General features: G+C 36.9%; 1 protein-coding gene across 37 annotated transcripts in view; it reads left to right on the top strand.

Annotated features, from left to right (window-relative positions):
* MAP2 (microtubule associated protein 2) overlaps positions 1-26,508 on the top strand; it is a 278,232-nt gene extending 251,724 nt beyond the window's left edge. For all 37 annotated transcript variants that reach the window (XM_067740750.1, XM_067740749.1, XM_067740755.1 and 34 more), the window contains 4 exons: positions 4,451-4,791; positions 18,688-18,769; positions 22,322-22,434; positions 22,653-26,508. In XM_067740750.1, coding sequence (XP_067596851.1) covers positions 4,451-4,791; positions 18,688-18,769; positions 22,322-22,434; positions 22,653-22,868 — 752 coding nt within the window. In that variant the 3' untranslated portion in view covers positions 22,869-26,508. The remainder of the gene's footprint in view (positions 1-4,450; positions 4,792-18,687; positions 18,770-22,321; positions 22,435-22,652) is intronic.
* Positions 26,509-27,052: the final 544 nt, after the last annotated feature.

The following is a 27,052-nucleotide window of genomic DNA, read 5'->3' as shown; positions in this document are numbered from 1 at the left end:
AAAGTCATTTTCAGAATATATATTCTCTCTTGAAGTTTAAAGTAAAAAAGAAAATTCGAAAGAACTAATTAGTAGAGAAAACCAATAGTCAGGGATTTTTTTTTTTTTGGCCACACCGCATGGCGTACCGAACTTCCCCAACCAGGGATAGAACCTGTGCTCTCTGCAGTGGAAGCTCCGAGTCTTAACCGCTGGACCACCAGGGAAGTCCAGGGACTTTTTAAATATAAAAACTTAACCTTTATTAGAATTCCAAGTCCTAAAATCTAACTAGAAAATCAACAATCAAAATTAAGGATCCTGCTCAATTTGGTAAGAATTTGCATTCCAATGAGGCTGTAAACATAGCATGTTCTGTGCAATAGCTTCAGTTTCTTTTGATTTCATAATGTAATGGTCAGCAATTATCACAGTCTATGTAAAGAATATAAAAAAGTTCCAATCATTACCCACTTATGTGCTGTGTTGCTACCAAGACTATCTAGTAATTTAAATTATTTTCATAAACGTGTTTCTATTACCACAAAAATACTACCATTTATTAATCACATATATGTGCTAAAATCTTAAGACACATTTTTCAATCAGTTTAATTAACAATGCTGATGGTTAGGTATTAATAACCTCATTAAATCTACTGATGAGAAAACTGACCTTTTAAAGACAGTAACTTGTTCAATACTACACAGCTAGTAAGCGGCTGAATTTGGTTTTCAGCCCACTGATAAGTTCACAACCTGTCCTCTTAATGTCTTCTCTATATTTATTTAGAAGAAATAGTATTAGGGAACTGTTCTGTAGAACCACTCGGAGAATAGTATCCCTGTCATTTAAAAACTATTACAAAATTGTGGAAACATTTGGAGAATAGCCTTTCTGTCATTTAAAATCCATTACGAAAGTGTTGGAAATTGCTACTACTATCACATTATAGTTGATTTCACCACCTATTTTCTAAGTATTTAATGATAATTGCCCCACTTCAAATGTGACTATTTTGTATGACACTTAAACAGTGTTTTTTGCCTACAGTGAAAGTGTTTATTATAATTAAAGCCATTGTGTCCCACACCGTTTGGATTCATGAAGCATTACCATCCTTTGAAATACATGCTAGGCCTTTGAAATCACTCTTTTTCACCTTAACACATGTAAAGTAGGCAAATGAACTAGCAAAGAAGACGTTTAAGAGTTAGTAATCTCCAGAGAAGAGAATTTAACTCCAAATACCTGGAGTTGGAATTGAGCATCAGCAATTACCCCAGGGATGTTGAGCCAACACAAAGGCCCGAGTGCTTCCCAAACACACCTTGAATTATGCTTGTATTTGTTGCCATGGAAGCAAAATGACACTTTCTTACGTAAATCCACATCTTTGAGCCACTGTACTCTGCCTTTTAAAATGTATCTGTATACAAATTGCTTTTTATGTTCTGAGCCAATTCTACCTTGACTTTTTACCTTTACTTATGCTCATAAGCATACAACATTGTATTATTTGGCAGTGAACATAAAGGATACTCTGATAATCTAGGACGTAGGGTCTATTTTAGCTGTACATAGCAATAGCTAAAAGGCATAGGGACAGTTAGCAGAACAAGCAGTTTGCCTCCTCCCATTTGCCGATCATCTCCTTAACTGCACACAGGAATATTCTAGCATTTTGTACAGCTATTGAAAAGATTTGAAAGAAAGTGCTATGCAGGAAGTTCATTCAGCCCAAGAGGAGGGAAAGACATTGTCACTGAAGAGATGACAAGATAAATAAGAACATAGTGTCAGAGAGTAACTCATAAATATTTTTAAAATCGTTTTAGTAATTTAATTTAATCTTCTCCATTTCAGAACTAATAAGAAACAGTCAAATTTGTCATTTTTGATGACTAGAACATAATTTATTACAATAAAAATTGATCATATCTATTGAACAGCAGCATTAAGAGCTTCTTAATACTTGTGTTTTTTTCTCATTCTCCAGATATAACACAGAACCTTCCTCCTTTACTTTTTCAAAACTTAAAGGCATTTTCTGGGGGTATAGAAATAACTCTTACTTTTACACAAATGTTTCTTTTAGTAAATATTGTTATGCACATCCAGATTATTGCTTTAACTCGGTCTCCATGAAGTGAAAAATACCTCAGCACACTTGGATAAATTCTGAATCAAATTCATACCATTAAAAAAAAATATGTTAAGCTCCTGCTGTGTTCAGGCCCCATAAAAGACACCAGTGTTAGGTAGAGCGGCAAATAATACAGAGATGATCCCTCTCCCCAAAAGACCTGAGCTATTTAAAAGTGATGACGTGATGGAGAATACATTTGAGGAAGAAATAAATTTCTGAAGAGATATTTCAGGACATAGTGACTGACTCAAACCAACATCAAAACCTCCATAAACAAATGTTATAGCCAGGAATCTACAGAAAGACAAGTTGAATGTGGTTGTATTATCCTGGTCTTGAAATGTCATATTTGTGGAAAGCAATAAAAATCACTAATTTATCACTTTACTCTTCTCAAATCCCATTTCATATTGCCAGTTGAATAGTCTACCCATGTCATGCCCTTTTACTAAAAGACCAAAAGGACACGGGGCAACTTTGCCTTGATATGTGAAAACTGTTCACTGAGAGAGGAAGTAAAATTATTCTGGTTATCCAGGAGACTGAGTCTAGACCAATGGGTAGATTTACTTTGTCTGCAGACTACAATTCTCTCAGAAGCGCTCTTGAGCTCACTCCTTGTAAATATTTAAGCAAAGATTAATTGTCTCCTTTCTCAGGAAGAACTGTCTGCACTGATGATTAATTACATCAGATGACTCTACGATCCCTTTTACTTCATTGATTTTAAAATTAATGAGTTATATCTTTATCCTCTACAAAATTTCCAGAAGATTCATTGATTTTACAAAGTTACATACTCAGTAATAAAAAATAAAAATCATGCCCTTCTATAAAATATTTTAAAAAGTGAAAGAATTTGTATAATAAATGTAAACAATGTAAATCAGTGTTCTATTATTGGAGTCAATGTATTATTTTAGACAAAAGATTTTTAGAGTTAAGAGAAAGTTCAACAAATGTTAAGAAGCTAAATATCATATCTGGCTTAGCATTTAGTATCATCTGGGTACATGAAGCTCAATGTCCTTACTGTTAAGTTAGACATAATAAGAGCTGCCTCTACTGCGTGTGTGTATGTTTGGTTATCAAATGTTCGGTATTCACAAAAGTGCTTTGAAATCTGTTAAGGTGTATCCTCATTTATATCATTATTCTTTCAAAAAAGCATTTGAAATGGCATTTAAACCCACATTAAAAAAATAATGTGAGAAACATAGCATAGGAAAATGAGGGGAAATGAGTTAAATGATAAAATGAGGTTAACATCAAGTTGAGGCAAAGAAATACACCTCACAATATCTTTATTATTAATAGACAGTGAAGGATTATTGATTTGACTCCAAACTGCAAACTAGTAATGGAAGTATGGGAGAAAACGCAATCACAAGATTCACTGTGAACATATTGCTACAACACCCTACTTTTCTAAGGAAAGAAATTGTTTTGTTTTTTCTAATAAGAGCTAAGATATATTTCCTTGTAAAGGAAATATTTGCAAACACAATCAGGTACAAGATTGACTGTGAATAAATTTTTATAACATCCCACTTTTCTAAGGAGAGAACTAGATTTTTTTTTTTAGAGTTAAATAATTTTCTATGCAGGCCAAAAGCATGTGATCTAAATATACAATTTTATGTTGTGTATCCACCTGGATCTCGGAATAAACTTACTACACAAAAGAACAAGTGTTCTGCATGTCATTCAAAGACTCTTCAGTAAATATGAGCCCACGAAGAACGTTAAGTGCAGACTGTTTTTCCAACTAAAGGCAGGTCCATATGCCTAAATGATCACACAAGAAGAAAATACTTTTGACACATTCATAATGAGAATTAAGTATAAATCAGGGGCTTCCCTGGTGGCGCAGTGGTTGAGAGTCCGCCTGCCGATGCAGGGGACGCGGGTTCGTGCCCCGGTCCGGGAGGATCCCACATGCCGCGGAGCGGCTGGGCCCGTGAGCCATGGCCGCTGAGCCTGCGCGTCCGGAGCCTGTGCTCCGCAACGGGAGAGGCCCCAACAGTGAGAGGCCCGCGTACCGCTAAATAAATAAATAAATAGATAGATAGATAAATAAATAAATAAATCAGGAAAACCCAAGTATTATCTTCACATTGATAGAATCAAAAGAATGTCACCAGTTTATGGGCCTAAAAATAGGAGGTTCTCACCTTTTCGAGCATTGCTGTCATTCATAAATATTCTAAACCCTTTAGAAATTTAATGAATTATGAGTTCTAACAATGGATGGGAAGGGGGGTGTCTCGAGGAGAACTTTCTGACACTGTGGTTTGGGTTCTGTTTTGTTTGTTAATATAGGGTCAGAGCCAATTCGCAGAGCAGGAAAAAGTGGCACTTCAACACCCACTACCCCCGGATCAACCGCCATCACTCCTGGTACCCCACCAAGCTATTCTTCACGCACACCAGGCACTCCTGGAACCCCTAGCTACCCCAGGACCCCTCACACACCAGGAACCCCCAAGTCTGCCATCTTGGTGCCCAGTGAGAAGAAAGTTGCCATTATACGTACGCCTCCAAAATCTCCTGCTACTCCCAAGCAACTTCGGCTTATCAACCAACCACTGCCAGACCTGAAGAATGTCAAATCCAAAATTGGATCGACAGAGAACATCAAATACCAGCCTAAAGGGGGGCAGGTAAGAATCACATGAACACACGTATTTGCTGCCAAAGTAAAATCCCGTTACTTATTATGTTGCCATCCTCATATTATAGGCTAACGGTTCTTGAAACAAAAGGGAGATGGAGGTTTTAAAGCGTTACTGGTTATGATTTATTGCTGAGGGTATGGGTCTTATCTGAGAAAGATAGCTTATGAAATATGATGGAAATCATATGGCTTGTGGTTGTTACTAGATAAAAATTGATTTAACCGTATAAGAGAATCTTTTAGTTGACTACCTAACAGATCTTTTCTAAATGTATCTCTATTGCCTTGTGGATTTTAACTTAAGAGATTAAAGTTACACTTCTGATATGAATTTGAGTGATCTATTTTAGATCCTGACTGTGAGTTCCTTTGACCATCTTTTAGTAATTCCACTTTTATCTCCTTCCTTCTCCCCAAGGATTTCCTATGACATCTTCTACCATTTTCCTATGTTCATTCCAAATCAGAACATGGTTCCCCAAGTTTCTTCTCTGGCTGCTATTGCCCAGACATTGCAAAGGGCAAATATTCATGTTGATAATTAATAGACAGTTCTATATGGTTCTACTGGAAAATCTATTTCAGATTAATTGTATTGAATAGGGTTCTTAGTAAAATTCTACCTACTAACTCTTAACTTCAGCTTCAGAGCAAACATTCACATATTTTTCCAACCAGAGGGCTTTGAGTTCTACCTTAACCTGAACTTTGCTTTTACACTATGTGTTTGGACAAAGCAATTAGCCTGGAAGGACTAATACAATACAAATACAAATATCATTTAATATTTCCCTTGTGATATTGATATACCCATAGTTTGACTTTTATTGTCAATGAAGAGATAAAACACCCATCCGTTAGTGAAAGAAGAGAGAAAGCAATCATTTCCTTTATATATTAGCAAACTTGTAATGCCCTTTCAATATACCAAAACAGCTTTTCTTTTTAACCTCAATATTATTTTCTTCCACTCTTTTTCTTATCTCTTGTATTTCCTGCCACTGATTTCTGGTATCCCTCTCTCATGCCAAAGAAAATGTATTTTCAGCAGGTTTAGAAGAAATGTCTTGCCAAAACGTGAGGCTGTCGAAGACTCCTACTCAGTGTTGAAACAAAAGTTTAATATTGCTTCTTCCTTTAGCAACAGACTTCTTTGCTTTCTCATTGTGATTCTGTTCAAGAAAGTCCAAAGAGTTAAGCAAAAATCAACCAAAGAAGGAACGAAGGACTCAGTATGCCATTTTCAGAACAACTATAACATTCTATAATAATATAGTCACAGAAAGATGCTTTTTCATAGAAAAATGTTATTAAAATATGAGCTACAAGAAACACTTTTTAAGCATAAAACAAAAATAGTTCTACCAAGTTTAAGCCTGTAATTCGAAAAATCTCATACTCTTGCCTTTGTCATAGTTTTGCACATCCAAGAGAAGGAAATATTTTGAGCCTTTTGGAAATATCCAAATGCCATATTATTTTTATATTTATACATAAATAATTGAAAAGAGTAAGTTGAATAAAATAAATTTAGTACCAATTTGCAAGTTTATTATTTTAGCTCTTTTGAGCTACCCCCTAAAATAGAGTAATTATCATGTGTATTTAAAATCAATTCTCTTTTTATAAATATCCCAGTGTCCTGGTATTCTCCTTAACTAAATGTGAGGTTTACTTGCTTATCTTCTGGAAAATATTGATACTTAAAAGAACCTGTTTCTTCTTAGAATCACAAGGGAATATTAAGTGCCTCAAAGATATTTTATTGAAACTAAAAAGAAAATCTAATAAGAAGGGAATAATTATTGATATAATTTGACAATAAATGATTTTATTCAAAGGACTTTTCAAGACAGACAAAAAATTGTTTTGGCCTCAGCTTTGCTAGAATCATTAAGTTAAACGAAGCCCAGAATATGAAGACTTATTTATTTTCTCTTTCTACTTCATTATGATATCTGGCTGTGAATATTTCTATGTCTAATTTTAATTGACTTCTACTATATTTGTTAATTGATAAAATTGATATAAAGATGTCTCACTCGTTTGAGCTGAACTAATGCTGCCCTAGAGATTATGGTAATTAGGGTTAGTAAAGATATGACACAAAAAATTACAGAAGGAACAAAAATAGCCTCAAATCATCCTGTCATTTGAAGAAAATCTCTTGTTCCATGAGGCAAGTGGTAACCTGATGCAAAATTATCCTATGGCATCTTCAGGTGACTTGGAAAATATCTCCAACAGTGGAGTTATAAAGTGACTTTTGTTGGAGAAGCAGGAGGTATTTCCTCACCAAGATAAGAAATAGATGGAGGGAACATATTTGCCTTCTATTTTGTGATAGATGGCATCAATGCATTTAAACTAGACAGGAAAATGAATTGGGAAATTGAGATGCACTACAGTTGAACTGTTTTTGTAGGAAAAGTATTTCAGTCAACACTTTAACACTATCCCCCTAGAAGCCTCCTTGTAGTGTATGATCTTCTCAAATACAGGGAGTGAGGAAAGGGTCTTTTTCTGTACATGTTAAACTGGGGATTTTGATTGGATTTTAAGGTTCAACTTTATAAAATGACTAAGAGAAATTTTTATGTTAAAGCTTCTTAGAAATTGTCAAGATAATATGCTAAAGACCCTTGTTATCTGACAGAGAATCCATAAGTGCACCCTGTTGGGGAAATTGAAGCCAGTGGCATGTTGTCCCCAATAGTAATTGTATATACTAGGATATTTGAATGGACAGTGACCAACCCAGAATCACTGAAGAGGACCAAGACAACATTGATACCTTCTGTAGGAGCCCAGTTTTGTAATAGACATATGTCATCTATAGTTATTAAGAAAAAAAGTCACACAACTCTTATTGGTGAAGATGGGAGTAAATTGGTAGATGTAACCTTAATTTAATTAATTCAAACTATCTGCACAGACTCTATTGTCATAAAATTCAGAGTGGTTTAATTGTATGTAAATAATTTAATTTTAAAAGCTTTATTATTGTTGTTTTAAAGTTTGTGCAATCACTAATATTAGGGAGAAGAAATGTATAATGAAAGATATAGTGTCTTAGGAATTCAACAACTTTCCAAGTTGGGAAGCTTTATTATTTGCCCCATTTTGAACATTTATTGCTCTTCCATATGTATAAGGTTTGTGCTTATGGCTATTATCTCTTCTGTTGAAGTCCAATTTTCTATTGGCAAAGAGGCTCAGCTCAGGGCTTAGTTCAGTGAGGCAAATCAATGCCTAATGGAATAGATAAGCTAGCTGAAGATATGAGGAGCTTTACAGAAAGCAATAAAGTTAATCTTTTCGCTAAAATATAAATTCATTCTACTGTAAAGAACATATGTCATCTCAGATTCACTATAGATAGTAAGCTTGGTTGATTTAACTCAAGGCATAGGTAAAGCTATCTTATTAAGTGTATTAATTTAAAACTATCTCAATGCACCTAGCTCCTTAAGCTACATTAAATCTAAAGCTAAATTTTAGAATAAAAAGTGTTAGCTTTTTAAGGACTAGGCTGCATGATTTAAACAAAGGTAAGAAAATAAACAATTTCTCTAAATGTGTGGCATAAAAAATTTAAGCAACAGCTCAACGAATGGTACTTTTTCTATCTGTGGGTCAGATTTTTTTTACAGGCACTTGGATTTATATGGAATACTCCTACATGTTTTGACAAGTTTCTTCTCTGTCAGCTTTATGAAGATCAGTATACAAAGCACCTTGTGATAGTTGAAAGTTACTAATGAGGTGGTTTCACAAATCAGAACAAAGAGTTTTCTTTTCATCTCCCTTTCCTTCATTCCATATCCTGGCCATCTTTAGGTGCTAATGATTTTGTGCCCCAAACAGCACTTATTCTACCCATTTCTTTCAGTCCACTCTCCACCACCCTAGCACGGGATATGTTATCTCTTGTTGATATCACTGCAATAGTTGTCAACTAGTCTCCCTTCATCTGTTCTTTTCTCTTTTTTAAAAATTTTTATTTTATATTGGAGTATAGTTGATATACAATGTTGTCTTAGTAGCAGGCGTACAGCAAAGTGACTCAGTTACACATATACATATATCCATTTTTTTCAGATTCTTTTCCCATATAGGTTATTACAGAATATTGAGTAGAATATTTCTGTTATTTTCTCTATCTGATATACTCTCGATACTGTAGCCAGGGCTTCTCACCATATTTATACATTCCATTGTATAATTGATTATTTAATGTCTGTCTTGTTTCACCTCCTAGACCATAAGCTCCATAAAATCAGGACTGAGGTCTGTTTTGTCCTCAGTGTTCAGTATATGGTAGGTATTTGGCATATTTGTTGAGTGAAAGTTGAATGAATGTAGTATACTGTATGCATCGAGAGATGCATTCTTTCTAGTGACTTGTTGAATGAGTGTGACTGCCTAAAGCTGTTACAGTTATTACCCAAAGAAACACCCCACGCTGGGACCACAGTGAATTTTGGCTGAGAGAATGTTGGATCAGAATGTAAGAGCTGAGTTCTTGGTCCAGCTTTTTTGCTAAATTATTGTGTGACCTTAGGTACTGACCTCTCTGGTCCTCGACTTTTTTTTTAGTTTATTATTATTTTTAAAAATTATTTATTTATTTATTTTGGGCTGCATTGGGTCTGCGTTGCTGTGTGTGGGCTTTCTCTAGTTGCAGTGCACAGGCTTCTCTTGTCGTGGAGCACGGGCTCTAGGTGTGTGGGCTTCAGTAGTTGTGGCTCGTGGGCTCTAGAGTGCACGCAGGCTCAGTAGTTGTGGTGCACGGGCTTAGTTGCACTGCAGCATGTGGGATCTTCCCAGGCCAGGGCTCGAACCCGTGTCCCCTGCGTTGGCAGGCGGATTCTTAACCACTGCGCCACCAGGGTAGCCCTCAACTTTCTTATTTGTAGGATAGAAGCAACAAAATAATACTTGTTTCTGTATATAGCACCACCTCATTTAAATAGACTATGTGGACACTTTAAGCTCTCAGATCCATGGTTCTACAGTGGTTTTGCATTGCAGCTCATCAAAAAACATTCATTTAGGTACTCTAATAGACTCCATAAATATTTGTGCCACAAAGGGCCAGCTGAAGTTGAGTGAAAAAGCAGTGTTTCTGAAATAGGAGTGTAATTGAGGAAGGGGGAGCAATGGGAAGGAGGAAGGAGAGAATGAAATGTGTGAAATGTAGAATGGAATCTTTTTTATATTTTCTTATAAAGTTTTAGGCATTATCCTGAGACTTTTTTTGGCCTTTCACATGCTAACTTGAATGAGTTGCTTTCAATTTTATATTCAAATGAAAGAATGGAATTAATTCTGGAGGCAACTGATAAGTTATAGTAAAACAGGATTTTTTTCTCATTATATAAAATTATGATGGTCACCACTGTGAAGGTCTACTGAGTGCTATTAATATATAGGCAAATTTACAAATTATAAATTTCATTAAAAAAAAAGAAAGACTGAAGCTTATTTAGATCTTTTTTCTCATTTGTATATTTATTCTTTCATCATTTACGAAGACTATGCTGGGCACTATACGATAAAAGGGGAATGGATGACAATAACATCCCCTGGCCTCTACAATCTAGGCAGAAAAAAAGTGTTTGTTTTTTCTTGTCCTCCCCTAGTTCCCTGCCTTTATTTAATTTTAAGTTTTTTCCAAGCCATTCTTTCCATCTCCTTAGGCCTCCAAATAAATGCTAAATAAGAAGTATAATAAAATATCCCATTCACTGTAAAATGCAGCCCAGCATGAAGAAAAACTGTTCACCAAAATACATTACAAGGCATTTTTTTGCTCTCAAATTCATCATTATCTCAAAATGAAAGCTCCTTGAGATCAGGGACCCTGTCTTTTTTTTTTTTCTCCCCCTCAGGTTTTTTTTTTTTTTTATTGGAGTATAATTGCTTTACAATGGTGTGTTAGTTTCTGCTTTATAACAAAGTGAATCAGTTATACATATACATATGTTCCCATATCTCTTCCCTCTTGCGTCTCCCTCCCTCCCACCCTCCCTATCCCACCCCTCCAGGCCGTCACAAAGCACCGAGCTGATCTCCCTGTGCTATGTGGCTGCTTCCCACTAGCTATCTACCTTACGTTTGGTAGTGTATATATGTCCATGCCTCTCTCTCTCTTTGAGGGACCCTGTCTTTATGCAATAGAATTTTATAACTGTAATTCAAGTATCTTTTCTAAGGTAATGAAAAGTTATTGAGCTAAGCTTCATAAATATTAATTATTTAAAACTATGGAAAAATTATTACTTTGGGTTTACAAAGTTGTGGCCTGTAGAGTCTCTTTTTGTTTGCTGTTCATTTACAAACCAAGCAAGGACATGGGAACAGCACTGAATCTCAGGTTGTTTTCAAACAACTGAACAGGCTCTCAAAAAGTTACTTTCTTACCAACTTGGTCCAGTATTCCTTAAAATTTTAAACTAAAGAAAAAAATGTAATGTTAAGATTTTGACATATGAACTTGATAAAGCTCATTATCTGTTAATTTTCATGAGTCACAATGACTGCTATATTCATAACTTTCCTTCCAGTGCCCATGGGCAGACCACTTAAAATATTTAACAGTGCTTCTAATGGCTAAACTCAATGTCTGTTTCACCAAAAAGTTCTTTCCAAATTTTTCAGCATTGTGCATTCACCCCAAGGTTTCTCAACAAGGTTTTACCTTCTGTGCTTTTTGACAGTCTGCACAGGAAAATTGGGCTGATGCCTTAATAGGCCCTCTTCCATATTCTTTTCCTTAGAGATCTGTGGAATTGTATGTTTTCACATAGACTATTATTTCTATTAAAATGTGTATTGAAATATACTTATTGTTTATATTTATATACTTAGTTTTGAAGAAGTTATTGATCAGTGTTGGTAGAGTTAATTAAAATTCAGAAGGGACTATAATGTTTGTATACCTGTATGCATTTTGACCAGAGCACAGGGTTGTTAACAGATGAATATTTGATGAACATCATCTGTTCCAGAGAACTTTCAATCTTCAGGAATATATGATATAATAATATTTTTGTTTTAATATATGATACCTCTGGACTCTATAGAGGCTAAATAGTTTTCATTAAAATTGAATGTTATGGAATAGGAAATACTTTTGAGAAAGACAGAAAAGTGTTTTTATAATGCAAGTATAAAGGAAAGCTTAATAAGCCTTCCTGAGAAATGATGCAAACCCAAAGGAAAAGCTTAATTCCCCATAAAGTTGAAGGGAAGTCAATTGAGTGTCACTGTTCACTACCTTTCAAAAAGAATTTCTTTCTAAGACAACCTTGGATGGAGAAAGAAAGAAATTTCTTGTAATTGAAGTTCATACCTAGAAGATACCTGAAAGACCTAGTACCAGATTGTAAAGGAGCTGAGAACAGAATCCAAACTTTCGGACTCCCAGTTACTTTCCATATCTTGCTATCTTGAGCTGACATGGGGATATTTTTACTTAAATAAGCAGCAGCAGAGAGTGTCAAAAAAATCAAGTTTCTGTTGCTCAAGAAATCCTGTTGACGCTGTGATTAATGCCTCTGGTTTATTTACTGTTTTACTAAAAACTATGTTAGGATTGTATTTTCTTTCATTTTTCATGTTTCATATTTCCAACTAATCTCTAGTAAGAGATCTTTTCCTGTCTACAGGCATAGCCTGCATTTTGTATTCCTGCTCTTTCTTAGAGTAACCCCATATTGGGGGGGAAAACAAAAAGCTCATTTCTCTAAAGGAGCAATTAAACTTATATGCAGAGAGAGTACAGTGGCAGATCACTTCAATTGAACCATTATGGTAAAATTCAACTAGACTCACATCAAGAATATCCAGAAAGTAACTATTCTGTTCTTCCCTAACATTGTGGAGGAATACATAGAATTAATTAAAATTAAATAATTCTGATTAATTATTCAATTACATTAACCTATTCTTTATAACTCTTCATGCTTATAAGACCCTTATATGAATGAAAAGTCAGTGGTGTGTGCATACAAGTAATCAATGTATGCCCATGAGAATAAAGTCCTTTTTTGCCAGCCTCCCACTTCGAGGGACTGGTTTGGCTGAGCCTTGAAGGATGATCTGTTACAGACTAAACTTGGAAAGAGGGCATTCTGTCAAGAGGTAAGAACATGAAGAAAGCATGGGGGTGAACCTGAAAATGTAACAAGGCCCTTAATATGGACTAGAATACAGTCTGGATGAAATGTAAAGTATTAAGAGAGGATTCAAAAGTCAGAATTGCTACAAACCCTGGTTGCCTGGCTAAAAGTTTTGTTGCATTTAATAGGAAATAGGGAGTTTGGTAGAATTTTGAATAAGGCAGAGTTTTAGGAGGATGATCCAGTTGATTGATACAATAATACATTTCACTTCCACTATGAAGTATGCAGGAGGAAAGGTTGTCATATTCTTTGCATTAATAGAGCAAGTAAAAATTTTGATTGAAAGAAATTAACAAAGATTAAAGTGTGATTTAGAGTTAATGTTGGATAATGATTATTCAAATAATTTTTCCTTCATATCATTTAAATAGAAAATTAGTTCATTTGTAAATTAGAAGGTCATTATATTTTTTCTAGGCAGTCTCTAAGATGTTAACATAATTTTTCTTGACATAGGCTTTAGGAAAACAAAAGTCCAATGAAAATTTCTTCCCAAAGAAAGTAGTTTTTATTTCAATCTATCCACAGAGAACAGAAAGTTAAACTCAACTCTGATTAAAAAAAAAACTAATCTGAAATAAAGCCTTATGCTTCACAGCAGTCATCTATTTTTCTATTTTATGGGATGGTTGCTGAAGACTGCCTGTATTTGTGGAATTAACTCTCTAAGGTGTTATTTGCCAATGATCCTAGAGATATTTGGCATGAAGTATTTTGTAATTTTGCTAAGGCATAAATGTGAGTCACATGGCTCAGATATAAGTTGTCAAGCTCGAGTTTAAAACTTACTGAACATCAAACATTCACTGCCCAGAGTGGTTTTATTTCTGTCCACTCAACCATTAAGCAAAATGAATGTCATACTTTGCCTCATTTTAGACAAAAGCAATATACCATGGGGCTTCCCTGGTGGCGCAGTGGTTGAGAATCTGCCAACTAATGCAGGGGACACGGGTTTGAGCCCTGGTCTGGGAGGATCCCACATGCCACGGAGCAACTAGGCCCGTGAGCCACAACTCACGCGTCTGGAGCCTGTGCGTGAGCCTGTGCGTGAGCCTGCAGGTCTGGAGCCTGTGCTCCACAACAAGAGAGGCCACAGTAGTGAGAGGCCCGCGCACCACGATGAAGAGTGGACCCCGCTTGCCACAACTAGAGAAAGCCCTCGCACAGAAACGAAGACCCAACACAGCAAAAATTAGTTAATTAATTAATAAAAACTCCTACCCCCAACATCTTCTTTTTATATATATATATATATATATATATATATATATATATATACCATGAAGTTTTTTCAATTATGGAAATATGTAAAGAATGTGTTATTAATGCATGTCAAATTAAGCAAACATGGGTTAATATAGTCTACCATCAAAAAAGGCCAGCTAGGGCTTCCCTGGTGGTGCAGTGGTTGAGAGTCCGCCTGCCGATTCAGGGGACACTGGTTCGTGCTCCGGTCTGGGAAGATCCCACATGCCGCGGAGCGGCTGGGCCTGTGAGCCATGGCCGCTGGGCCTGCACGTCCGGAGCCTGTGTTCCGCAACGGGAGAGGCCACAACAGTGAGAGGCCCGCGTACCAAAAAAAACAAAAAAAAGGCCAGCTAGTTTTTTCCGCTAGAAAATCTATGATTCTCGGGAAAATCGACTTTGAAGTTGGCCTTGAAGTTTTAGAATTTAAGATTTAAATCATCTCTAAATAATGCAGGCAATGTGTCCCCTTTGGGTTTGAATCATTCGTTTTCGAAATCATAAAAATTGTCAAACAATTGATTAAAAGTTAGAGTCAAACAAATTTATATAACTGAATTTGGAATTTCCATTTTTGCAACAGATGAGTCAGATTTAACATTTGGCTTTTGGTCACTTGGTAATGAGTCACTTGATTGGTACTCTTATGATCTCTAAATTAAAATTTGTAGATGAAATATGAGACTCTGTATATCCCCAAGGATTAGAAAAATGGCTTAGATGAATTCTGTTTCATTGCCAAAATAAATAGATCCTTATGGAGAATAATTTAAAGTATTATTATTAGAAATAACAAATCAAAATTATTTGCTTTCTAAAAATAACTTACCTGTGAGGTTTGAAATGTAGTGGCCCTTAGTGACTTCATTATCTGCATCTACAATTTATGTGAAACTCTTACAGTGCAACTACACATATGGCTAGATACAGACTCTGTGATAGCCCCCCTTTTTTTAATAGGAATTTGTATTATACCCTAGAGAGTGGCCCAATCATCATGTCTTCTGAATTCAGATTTTGACGAGAGGCCCTTCCCTTGGGCTGCCGATGAGAGCTGTGAATGATACTTTCCTGAAAGGAACGAGCTATCTTGTCAATGTTAGGCAGATGCTGCAATTTAAGCTTTGTCTAGTTAAAAATAGTCAGGATTCAACGTGCTCTTGAATTTTTTACTCTTTTTTGCGAATACCAAGAGATGTGATACCATTCTTAGAGACAGCTGTATATCTAGGGTAATTTTATTAAGCTTTTTTTTTCATATATAAGAGGATAAATTGTCCACTAAAGACGGGATTTCCCTTTAGCTATTGGGGGGTAGTTGTAGCCAAAGTAAGATAAAACAAACAAAAATAAACCTTTCCTTCCATTCTTACATTGCTTGTTGGCCCTCCAAAACACGCACAACTCAAAAACACATGAAAGAAGCTACAAGAGTTATTACTTTGCACATTACATTACACCGGAGTAATATCTTTCCAGATCTGGAGTTGCTATTACCTGGATTTACTATTGCCTTCAAGGTGAGTACTGGACTTGCTGAAAATAGAAATAGAACACCTAACCTCATATCTGTTGGGCCCAACCAAGGCCTGGACTACCTGTTCATGACTCAGTACAAGTCAGCTAGCTAATGGTCCTTGGTTTTCTCCCCTCTAAAGACGGAAATAATGCTTTCACACCAAATCCAAGAATAAGGGCTATTTATGAGCAGTTGTCAGAGAGAGGCCTTTCAAAAGGCTACCGAGCCAGACCAGCAAGGGAATCATAAATCCTTTCAGGAGAGGAGGCCCAGAGCCTCCTTGTTGACCGTCTTGGGAAACCAGGGCTTCTTCCCCTGGATGAATGAGAACCCTCACCTGTAGCATTCAGCCAGACCAATGTGAACCTCACCTGTTCTATGTGGACCAATCATAGTCAAGTCAAGTGTACCAGGTGATTCACAATTGTGATGGGTGACCCTTTAGGGATTAAGGGGGATTAAGGGCACTGGTGTATCCTTCAGGATCCTGGGCTGAACTACAATCTTGGCCCTTCCAGAGAGTGGACCTGAGTCCCAGCGTTGCCCACAATATCAGAAGCCTCCTCCTCACAGATAATTCAAGTTTTATTTTTCTTTTCCTATATTGTTTCCAGATTATAGCAGCCTACGGCTGGGATATCTAAGGCTCTCAAGCATTTGGCCCTTGGGGGAGCGGGGTGCAGGAGAAAAGGGGCTCATATTCATATGATAGATCTGCTCTTCAGTTTCAGTGTTAGTTTTTTCTCTTAAATGATTACGTAGGTGGAAGGGAGTTTGGAGCCTCTGGTACTGCCCATTTCTGGTTCCCTGTACCCAGCATATTGAAAGAAAAATGCACAGTGAAGTTACTTCCAATTCCTTTTAGGTTAGGATTTTAAACCAGAAGATTGATCTTAGCAAGGTTCAGTCCAGATGTGGTTCCAGGGATAACATCAAACATTCTGCTGGGGGCGGAAATGTAAGTAGAAGCTTCTGTTAGGAGCCGTCCTGATTGTGTGGAGCCATCTGCACAGCAGGCACTTGGTCTCCTTTCCTGCCTCCCTCCCAACACACTCCCCCCTTCTTGTTGCTGCTCCACACGTCCCCCTGGTTTGGGAGCTTGTCAAACTTGCATTTTTGGTGATGGCCTTCCCATCCTTCCCTCTAAGATCACTGGCGAATTCTTGCTTTTTTAATGGGGTACGCCATGGTTTTCGGGGAGATGGAAAACCCACCTCACTTGCCAATTTGTTTGCTGGCCTTTGGCTTCAAGGTATTTTCTCATGCTGTCTCTACGCCCCTGTAAAAGTCAGCTGTGCACACAGTTTTCTAGCTCCATTTAAGTTACTCTTGGGGCAAAGTCTGATGTACTTGAAAGTACCCAAACTGTATAATGTCAATATTTTGTGCTTCATTATTCATGAGAGTTGGGATATCATTTGGAATAATACAAAACTGGTGAAGCATGGCTCATCTGTAATTCAGTGAAAAGATTCAAGTCCCAGTATACTCTGGACTGGACTTGATGGAATTTTTTCCTGTCTCTTAAATTGAGTGAAAATAATATCCTATGAGAGAAAGGGAAAGATGAATCCGTGTTTCTCAAATGTAGTTGAGGAAGAGTTGAAACAGGCAAACTCAAGCTAAAGAAAGCATGGTTCTTTGTAAAATTAGAATAACAAAAAAGGCGAACTGGGTGACTCTCTATACTACAGATCCTGTCACCTAAACTTCAGATTCTGACCGTCTGTGACTCAGGTAATTTATAGATTATCAAATCCGGAATTCTCACCTATCTAATAACTCTTGGTTCCTTGCTCCTCAACTGGGCAGAGATGGAGTCAAGCAGTGAAAGGAGAGACAAGCAAGTGCCTTCTAGCAGGAGCTGTCGCCTGATGTTCAGAGTAGCTCCACTGGGTGTGAAAATATGCCATGTGGGAGGACCACAGCAAGGTTTTCTGGGCTCTTTCCAGGGTGCGGGGCTAAGCTTCAGGCTCAGCATTTACACTGACAAGGTTGCCCTCCTTCCTGTTGCCCTGACTGTAAGCTCACACCATGTGGTACTTTCACAGAAGCAATCTTGGTCCTAGGAAATAATTTGAGGGTATCAGAGGGTAGACCCAGCTGCCCTCTACTACAGGTGCTGCCGGTCAAAACACCTACATGGAAAAGGATAAATTGAGATAACTAATGATCTCTAAAGTAAGTAAGGGAGCTTCCAACCTCCAAAACAGTAGTCTGAAACTTTCCCCTAGAGAAGAATCACTTGTTCAAATGTGCAGATTCCCTGACGCCATTTCCAGTGTTCAATTAAGTAATTCCCATGTATTTCTGATGCAAATGGACCAGGAACCACACTTGGAAAGCACTGTTTCAAATATTGGGAGATGAAATAATTTCAACAAGACACAAAGAAGAAAAAATGCTGTCATTTTATATTGATAATTTGGTGTGCAATAAAAATTCCATTTAGCCAAGACATGACAATAGTATTTTAAAAAAGCATGTTTAGAGCTTTCTTCTTCTTGTTATCTTAAAGCAGTGTTGGGCTTCTTGTTTCTATGAGCAAAGTTGGTCACTTTTATGTAAAAATCACTTTTTAAAGCATAATTTCTCTCTTCACTTGGCTCTTTGCTTATGGAAAGGTTTGACACGATGTGGCTTCGTTCTCTGGGTGGAAGCTTGCCGTATGCATCCAGGTGTTTCTATCCCCTTGGGGCATGATCTGTTTTCTGCTAATAAAATCTTCTATTCTAGGATTTTCCTTCACTTTGGTTTTTCTTTCCAACCAAACATGTGGGAGGATCTATGGAAGATTGTGTTTTCCCATTTGTATGTATATGTTGTTGTATGTTGTGAGTTTGGATATGTTTCTAGATTTGACGTATGATCTTGGGGGTTGTTTATGTCTAAACTATTTTAAGCACATTTTATGTGGTTCACACAGGTACAGATTGTCACCAAGAAGATAGACCTAAGCCACGTGACATCCAAATGCGGCTCTCTGAAAAACATCCGCCACAGGCCAGGTAAATCCGTACTTTTTAGTAGTCTGGGAGATATTAGATTGGATTCAAGAAATTGACAAGCGAAATTTGTGTTGCTGTGAAATATCTAATTGGAAGGACTTTTCCAAATCCTGATACGTCATGCTTTTATTAATAGAAATTTACATGAGAAATTTCAAGGCATCTTCACTTGGACAAGTAAACTTAGTTACCACACACAGGCCACGTATCATAGGACATGTTAAAAATTAAAAGGTACAAAAAAAAAAAGAGAGAAAAAGACAAAAAAATAAAATTAAATAAATAAATAAAAATTAAAAGGTACATGAGATGCGTTTATCTTGATGTACGCAACATGCATGTTGGAGCTCGTTGGAAATATATAGTCTATAAAATACACTGGGCCATGTATTTATACATAATACATACACTGAAAGAAGCATTTCCAAAGATTTTTCAAGAAATTGTTTTTCTGCATTATGTGAAAAAAGGATTGTGCTTAAGCAAAGCTGAAAAAATTAACTTTTCTGCTGAATTTCTCAGATCCAGGTCTATAAGTATTGTGAATCCTCAGAATGCAATGTCTCCCCCAACTTATTTGACCATGGACTTCTTGTTTTTCTAGAATATCTCATAAGACTGATGCTCTAAGGTAGAATTTCTACTCATCTTGCTGGGGATTTTTCCCTCTTTAATTCCCTCTAATGTATTATGAGTCACTTTTTCTGAGTATCATGTATTATGTTTTTGCTAAATCCACCTCCATGCATATGTAAATAATGGACAACTGTCAAATTTGTAAATTTTCTTGAGAATATTTTGACACAATTTATATATACCATTGAAGGACAAGAGGAAGCAATTGGTTTTAACCATCTATGCTTGGCATCTTAATTAAACCAGGTAATAGGTTATTCCCATTAATCATTGTCTCAAATGTTATCAAAACAAGGTATAAGAATAATTGAGCCCAATGAGATTTCTGACCAGGAGATTATTAAGAAGAATTTATTAGTTGAAAAACAAAGGTAGATAGGATATGTTTCAAAATAGATAAACGAACTGGAAACATATCTAGAAATTGGGCTTCTCTTTGGCAAAGGGTGTTCATAAGGCAAGTCAAGGAGTTAGAAACTACGAGTAAGGAATCTCCATTCCTGGTTTCAGAATTGCTACCCTGGAATTAGCTCTCTGTCATTTAGGAAACAGCAGGGATATGTTCCCATGTGGGTATCTTCACAACCCCCCATCTATTACTTAAGTCTACAAACATTTAGTTGACTTTGTACTGTGTCAACAGTATGATAGAAGTATTTGGCTATGCTGCCTACTTTCTTCCAGAATACAAAAGACAATATCGGATTCTTTCATTCCACACAGTAAGTATACATTTAGTTAAATTCACCTGGGGTCTTGATGCACAGAAAAATCTTATATAGATAAGAAAATATTCTGTGTATGTTTTACTGGTCATAAAAGGCTATTGTCATGGACTCCCACCTTTTTCTAAATCTAGCTCTTACTTCGTAATAAATGAACCAGGTGACTAAGTTCATAAAGATGTATTAGCACAATGATCCTTGTCAATAGCAAGCTTTTCACAAAGTTACTTTGGACTGTGGAATATCTAAGGAGAAAATAAAGGAAACAGTTTGATACCTGGAGCCACAAATTGAAATATCCGGTCTTGTGGACTTCACTTCGGGACATATGAAGCTTGACAGGGATTATAGTCTTCTGCAGTTACTGCTCCTGAGGGGGCCAGAATTTTTCAGAACCAAAGGCAGAGATGTCTGAATTCAAATGGGCTTCTCTAAGAGTTACGTAAAAATACCTAGTAGGACTGCAACAGAAATAGAGTTCTCAGTCTTCCTTTTCTGAATATATTTTGGGTCAATGTTACATTGTTATTTTTTTTTTTTCTCTCTCTCTCAAAATACAGTTCAAAAAAATTTTAACAAGGTTACATAGATACAACATATAACCATAAAAGAAAACTTGAAAAGACAATTTCTATCAGAGGCCACCAAAAAATAGAAAAGTAAGATCCTAAGAAAGTTGATCTCATGTAGCTGAAAGCTCAACATCTTCTAGACTCTAACCAATATAATTATGTTTTATGAATCACACTAATCCTGTAACAACCAACAAGTGAGACCCATGGGGCCAAGTAAAATGTTGGAAGGATAACACTCCTGCAGTTATGCATCTTTTGAGGGAAGGACAACTACATGTCTTCTGTAAGCGTGAGTTAAATAACATCATGTACATCCTAAGCCTTCAGGAGGAGAATGAATGAATCTTCAAAATTTAATCCAGTAACACCATACAATTTCAAGGGGCCCCTGGCCAGGTAATTGGGTGTTAATATAAATGTCCAGGTATCACATGAGAAAAACACCACAGGCCTAAGAGACCTGTAAAGTTTTAACAGACCTTTCTCTCGTCTACAGAGATAAATAAGCAGCAAGAGTCCAAAATTGAAAAATCTCTTCCATGTTTCCATAGAGTCCCTCAGGTATTCTTCCCAAATCAAAATCCCAGGAGAGATGCAATGATAGTAGAGGGTCACATAGCTTACCACTGGCCTTGCAAAAAAATGCATAGCACCAAAACCAAGTTAATAATGCAAGTCAAAGCTAATCTCTTAGGTGGAGACAGGTAAAGTTATCTAATCCAGCTTCCTTCCAGGTCAAAGACATCAGCAGACAGGCTCAAGAACAGGCTAAAGGACAACTCAATGTAGAACTCCTTACATTCCTAAGCCTGAGAAAGGTGTGCAGAAATGGGGAGTGCCACAGAAGGGTGGCTCATGGCACTCTCATCTATCGGCAGATCCTCGAGTTTCAGACTAATTAGCATTTAAGGAAATGGCATGGTCAAAACTCCGTCTCAGTATTATCAGATCAAAGTCAGAGTCACATTGGTCCTATGGCATCTGGAAAAGAATGGGATCTCCTGAGAGTCTCTTCCTATCACTCCATCTGCTAATTAAAATGGAAGCTCTTAAGCAACTTAGCCCCTGACTCCAGTTTCATCAGTCAAGCTATCAGTGCTGAAAATTGACAAATGGTAATATTACCCACATGCACTCCATTGCTAGCCTAATAGTTCTTTGAACAAGTGACCTATTACCATTAAGAGAAATAAAGAAGAGCTTCATTGCAATTTAATTTGCTCCCTTAGAAATAAGAGACTAAATGTGCCAAGTTTGAGAAAGGATACATATGATACTTTCATTGTGTTATTTTTAGAGTTTTTATCACACAGACAAGAAAAAGCCCTCTGATATTTTAGGTTAGACATGAGTAGAGGAGAAAGGAATTAACATGTAGAGCAATCCACGTAATGGTACAAAAAGGATGTCACTACCGTAGATGGCGTGGGGAAAATGGTATAGTCTAGAAATCTAAAAGATTCCTTTCACATCCATGGTCGGAGGGATAGTAGAGTTCATTAAGTTTGTCATTTGCCATGGTCTACCTACTATAATCATTTTGGGGAACTAGTCACCACAAATATAAGATTTAATTTTAGCAAGGCATTTAAAAGCCTTTCTCCTCTCCTACGTAGGTGGTGGGCGTGTGAAAATTGAGAGTGTGAAACTGGATTTCAAAGAAAAGGCCCAAGCTAAAGTTGGTTCACTTGACAATGCTCACCACGTACCTGGAGGTGGTAATGTCAAGGTAAGAAACAAGATCCTGAGCCGATCTTGCCTTTTTAAAAAATCCTTCTGAAATACTCTTCATCAAAATGGGTCCCAAATTGAAGGCCTGGACATCTAGAAGTAGGGATGGTAGAGCTGGATAGAAGTGACATGAACGTCAGCTCTGGGATATAGAGAAAGAGCTAAGCAACAGTTAAGATGCTTGAGTTAACGAGGACTGATGCTTGTCTTAAACAGATTGACAGCCAAAAGTTGAACTTCAGAGAGCATGCTAAGGCCCGTGTGGACCACGGGGCTGAGATCATTACGCAGTCCCCAGGCAGATCCAGCGTGGCATCCCCCCGACGACTCAGCAACGTCTCCTCTTCTGGAAGCATCAATCTGCTCGAATCCCCCCAGCTTGCCACCCTGGCCGAGGATGTCACTGCCGCACTCGCTAAGCAGGGCTTGTGAATATTTCTTGTTTAGCATTGAAGTAATACTATTTAGGCATGAGCTCTTGGCAGGAGTGGGCTCTGAGCAGGTGTTATATTCATTCTTTACAAACCATAAAATAAATAATCTCATTCCCAAACTGTAGTAATTGTTACAATTTTATATTAAAAAAGAATAGTATATGCAGAAATTGACTTGATTTCCATTTGTAAAAGGAAGATACTGGCTTTACATGAGTACAATTGGACAATTATTTTTGCTCTGCTCTGTTTTGCATGGAGTAATATTATTTTAAAAATTGCATTTCTACCTTTCATGTGCCTGAAGGCTATCCACTACATCCTGAAAGGCCTTGTTAAAATCCAAGCTGCTCATTTCACTATTTTGTTGCTGGGTGAAAAGATAAAAAGCTGCCCATTGTAACTTATTACAGGTTAAATTAAATCAAGGAGTCTGATTGCAGGAAGGGAAGAGCATGTAAGAAATAAGTTTTTTTTAAAGCGTTATTTTGTATAAATGGGAAGAAAGATTCAATTAAGTTATTAACATTTGGGACCTGGATAATTATATCAGAGTATAAGTCAATCCAATAAATTATTTAACTAATTAAGAAATAGTTACGACGCATTTGAGCTGTGGTTGAGGAAGTGGTATAAAGTGCATCTCTTAGGAGTGAAGCACTTTCATTAGGGTGGACTCGTGTCTGATTAGAACGTTGGTTGATCAGCTAGATTTGTGTACACACTACCAGTTTCACACCCCTTTTCCATCTGTTTGATACAGTATTATAGATATAAATATATATATATTTCTCTGTGGCCATTTGTGATACTTCCTCATATACTTGAATATTATACTTCCTTATTCACAGCATCTGTGTCTCCTGCACCCTTTGGTGTTGCAGTTTTAGGTATGTGAAAGTAGGTGTTAGCAGGGTTCTTTCCCTATTAAAAAAAAGTTTAAAAAGACAAAAAGTTTTAGCATGAAGTTGCTTTCTGTAACAACTCAAAGCTGTAACCCTGTTTTAGTGCCAGATACAAGTCTCTCCCGTGATGCTAGAAAAAATTTGTTTTTCTTTGCTTTCACCAACATGGAGTTTGTGGGGGTGGGTCCAGTTATACATAAAAGGGTTTACAGATTGTTGGTGTAAGATTATGGATTTATCTTACTTTGAATCACAGGATAGTTTGGGTTTTATTCCTGTAATCATTCATGAAACAGACTTCTTAAGATTTCTTTTTCTTTTTTTTTCCATTTGCTAAAGTTGAAACTAACAGTGGGATTTGGGGGCATGTTATCCCATTCTTCCAAATAGTACCTGTTTATTAAATTATCTGATAGAAAATGTTTGACCTCCATACCCAAAGTTCCCTTGATCAGAAGGGAAAAATACGGTGTTTTGAGAAGCTATAGCTATAAAATATTGGAGATGCAGATATCTAAATCAGTTTTTTCATAACTCCAACATTGTACTCTGTAAAGGAACACTATTATTTATCAGTAGATAATACCATTCTGACTTTAGATGCGGTCTAGAAATCACAAATCTATTAATTAATTCACTTTACAAATCATTCATCTTACATTTATGAATAAGCAATGAAATAGTCAATAGCCTGAATAAGGCAGTGGGTTACCAGGCTAGATGGATGCTTTCTAGTATTTTATCTGTTCTTTTTCTTGCTCAGGGATGGTAGGCTGGATCTGAACAGTTAAAGGCAAATGGTCCAGTAGGCGTTTGATTCCTTTGAGCCAAATCAGTTCTCGAATATAAAGGAAAAAAATGATGAATATGGACTGAGGCAACAAGCTAGTATAGTAGCATCTAAGAAAGAAGCCAAGGGATGCAAAGACAGAGACGCGGGTGCCATTTTGTGACCCGTTGGAAATTACAACCAATGCGACTTCCATAAAAGAAACTCTAGGAGCAAAAGTGCACCATTCATTCTCAACTAAGAGGTTTTACGTAGGCAAACATTTCTGAAACTATAGATCAGTTATTTTATAGGACAAAGATTTAGAAATGACTGATTAGGACTGTGGATGTGTCTGTTTTCTGCCTAATTATTGCTGTGAGGTTTGATTTGTCCCATCTGGGCATTTTATTCATCAGCTTCCCTTGAAATGCACCAGAATATAGGAGAAGAAAGAATAGGCGTGTGGAGACTTAACAGTATTTTCTTATGTGTTTGGTAGTGTTAGATAGTGATTAAAGCTGAAGTTAACAGCTGGTTAGAACAGTTTTAACCTGTGAAACAAGTATTTTTTTCAACCTGGTTTAAATTTTTTATAAGCATTAAGAATAAGTAAACATGATCTACATATTAAAATTGTTTCTTACAAATACATGTCTAAAATAAAGATATAAAGTACCAAGTTACAAGATTTGGCATTAAAACAAATGTTTACTTCAAATCACAGCAAAATTATAATGAATAAATGCCCTTGCTTTGTATGGAAATACAAATTCTTTATAAAAAGTTAACAAAATGAACCTGATAATTTGTACAAGTAAAAGAAAGAAACACAGGCTAAATGTCTTCTTATGGGGATAAGGGGTGGAACCCATCTTGCCTTTACACTCAAGATTAACGACACAAATTAAGCTTTTTGAACACCACTCTTGTGGGGACATCCATACGCTGATCTAGAAATTAAGGCTTCATAGTTCCAATTCTAGATCTATTAATGCCAGTTTCTCTCTGGCTTTAGCCTTTGAGAACCTGTTTAAGGAAACATAAGTAATCCAGAGCTGTGAAGAGTTAAAAGGCCCACTCACTCTCTCTGGGTCACCTGCAACCAATAATTGGGTACTTTACAATGATGCAGCAGAGATCCGAGTCCATGATGAGTCTCAAAGGCCATGTTCATTTAGGAACCAACTCTCTCTGGATTCTCCTGCTGAGTTCCAGCAGGGTGATGGGCTAAAAATCCCACCCACAAGCAAGACACCTGTGTCACACTAACTAGGTATCACTGAAGAAGGCTGAAGAGAGAACTTGGTTAAATGGAAAGATGTACTTGATGGTAGCTGACCTTCTCCACACACTCATATAGTTATAGAGCAGGAAATGGGTCATCAGCCAAAATATGTCAATATTATTAAAGAAATAATCTCAATGTGGTTGATTCTGACATAGCTGCAAGTATAGTATTTTCTCCTATTTTTCATGCCACAGAAAGGAGGAAAATAAACTATTCATGGTCTAAGTGGCCAGAAAAGATAGATCCATGGCTTGGAAAGGCAAATTCTACACATTCCTTCAAAGACTGATGTGCTAAAATTAGCATTGATGTTTGTTTTCTAACACCTAGGATTTTTAGCCTGGGTATGTAGGTTGAGGCCAAGTCCCTAGCAGGAAAAAGCTTATTTTTAGACTCCTAAAATGTCAATCATGAAGATCTACTTCAACTTTAGCAAAAAGAAAAAAAAAATCAACAAAAAGTATACTCTGTATGCTGGGATTCCAAGGTTCCAACATGCCGCTACAAATCTGTGGGGGGTTTCTTTCTTCTGATAATTCTAGAGCCTGTTACCATAGAAAGGCATTTCTTCAATGGCTGGTTGTAGTTAGTTCATGTTTTTCAAGCAAAATTTGCAAATGTATTTGTTGCTGTATAGTGATTGTTTTGCAAAATAAAGTTGCTTGTCACCTAACTGATAGTTTCAGATTGTTTCTTCTTCTCTGGAAAAAAACCATAATATATAATATGATCTAATCTAATCTAATATAAATTCCTCAATCCAACCAAAGAAAAATTATGAAGAGAAGGCTACAGTTATCTGCTGAATGCCTACTATGTGTCAGGCCCTCTCACTACTGTATTAGCAGGATGCTATCTGTTGCAAGTGACAGAAACTCGAATTGGCCTAAGTATAAAAGCAAATTTATTGGCTCAAGTATCCAACTAGGCAGGAGTATCTGCCTCAGGCAAGGATGTATCCAGGCACTCAAAAAATGTCATTTAGACTCTTTCTTGGGGCTTCCCTGGTGGTGCATTGGTTGGGAGCCCGCCTGCCAATACAGGGGACACAGGTTTGAGCCCTGGTCCGGGAAGATCCCACGTGCCGCGGAGCAACTGGGCCCCTGCGCCACGACTACTGAGCCTGCGCTCTGGAGCCCACCAGCCACGAGCACTGAGCCCGCGTGCTACGACTACTGAAGCCCGCGCACCTGGAGCCTGTGCTCTGCGGCAGGAGA

Source organism: Pseudorca crassidens, chromosome 6, assembly GCF_039906515.1.
Source record: "Pseudorca crassidens isolate mPseCra1 chromosome 6, mPseCra1.hap1, whole genome shotgun sequence".
NCBI lineage: Eukaryota > Metazoa > Chordata > Mammalia > Artiodactyla > Delphinidae > Pseudorca > Pseudorca crassidens.
Note: the sequence above shows the minus strand (reverse complement) of the source record. Positions and strands in the feature narration are given on the sequence as shown.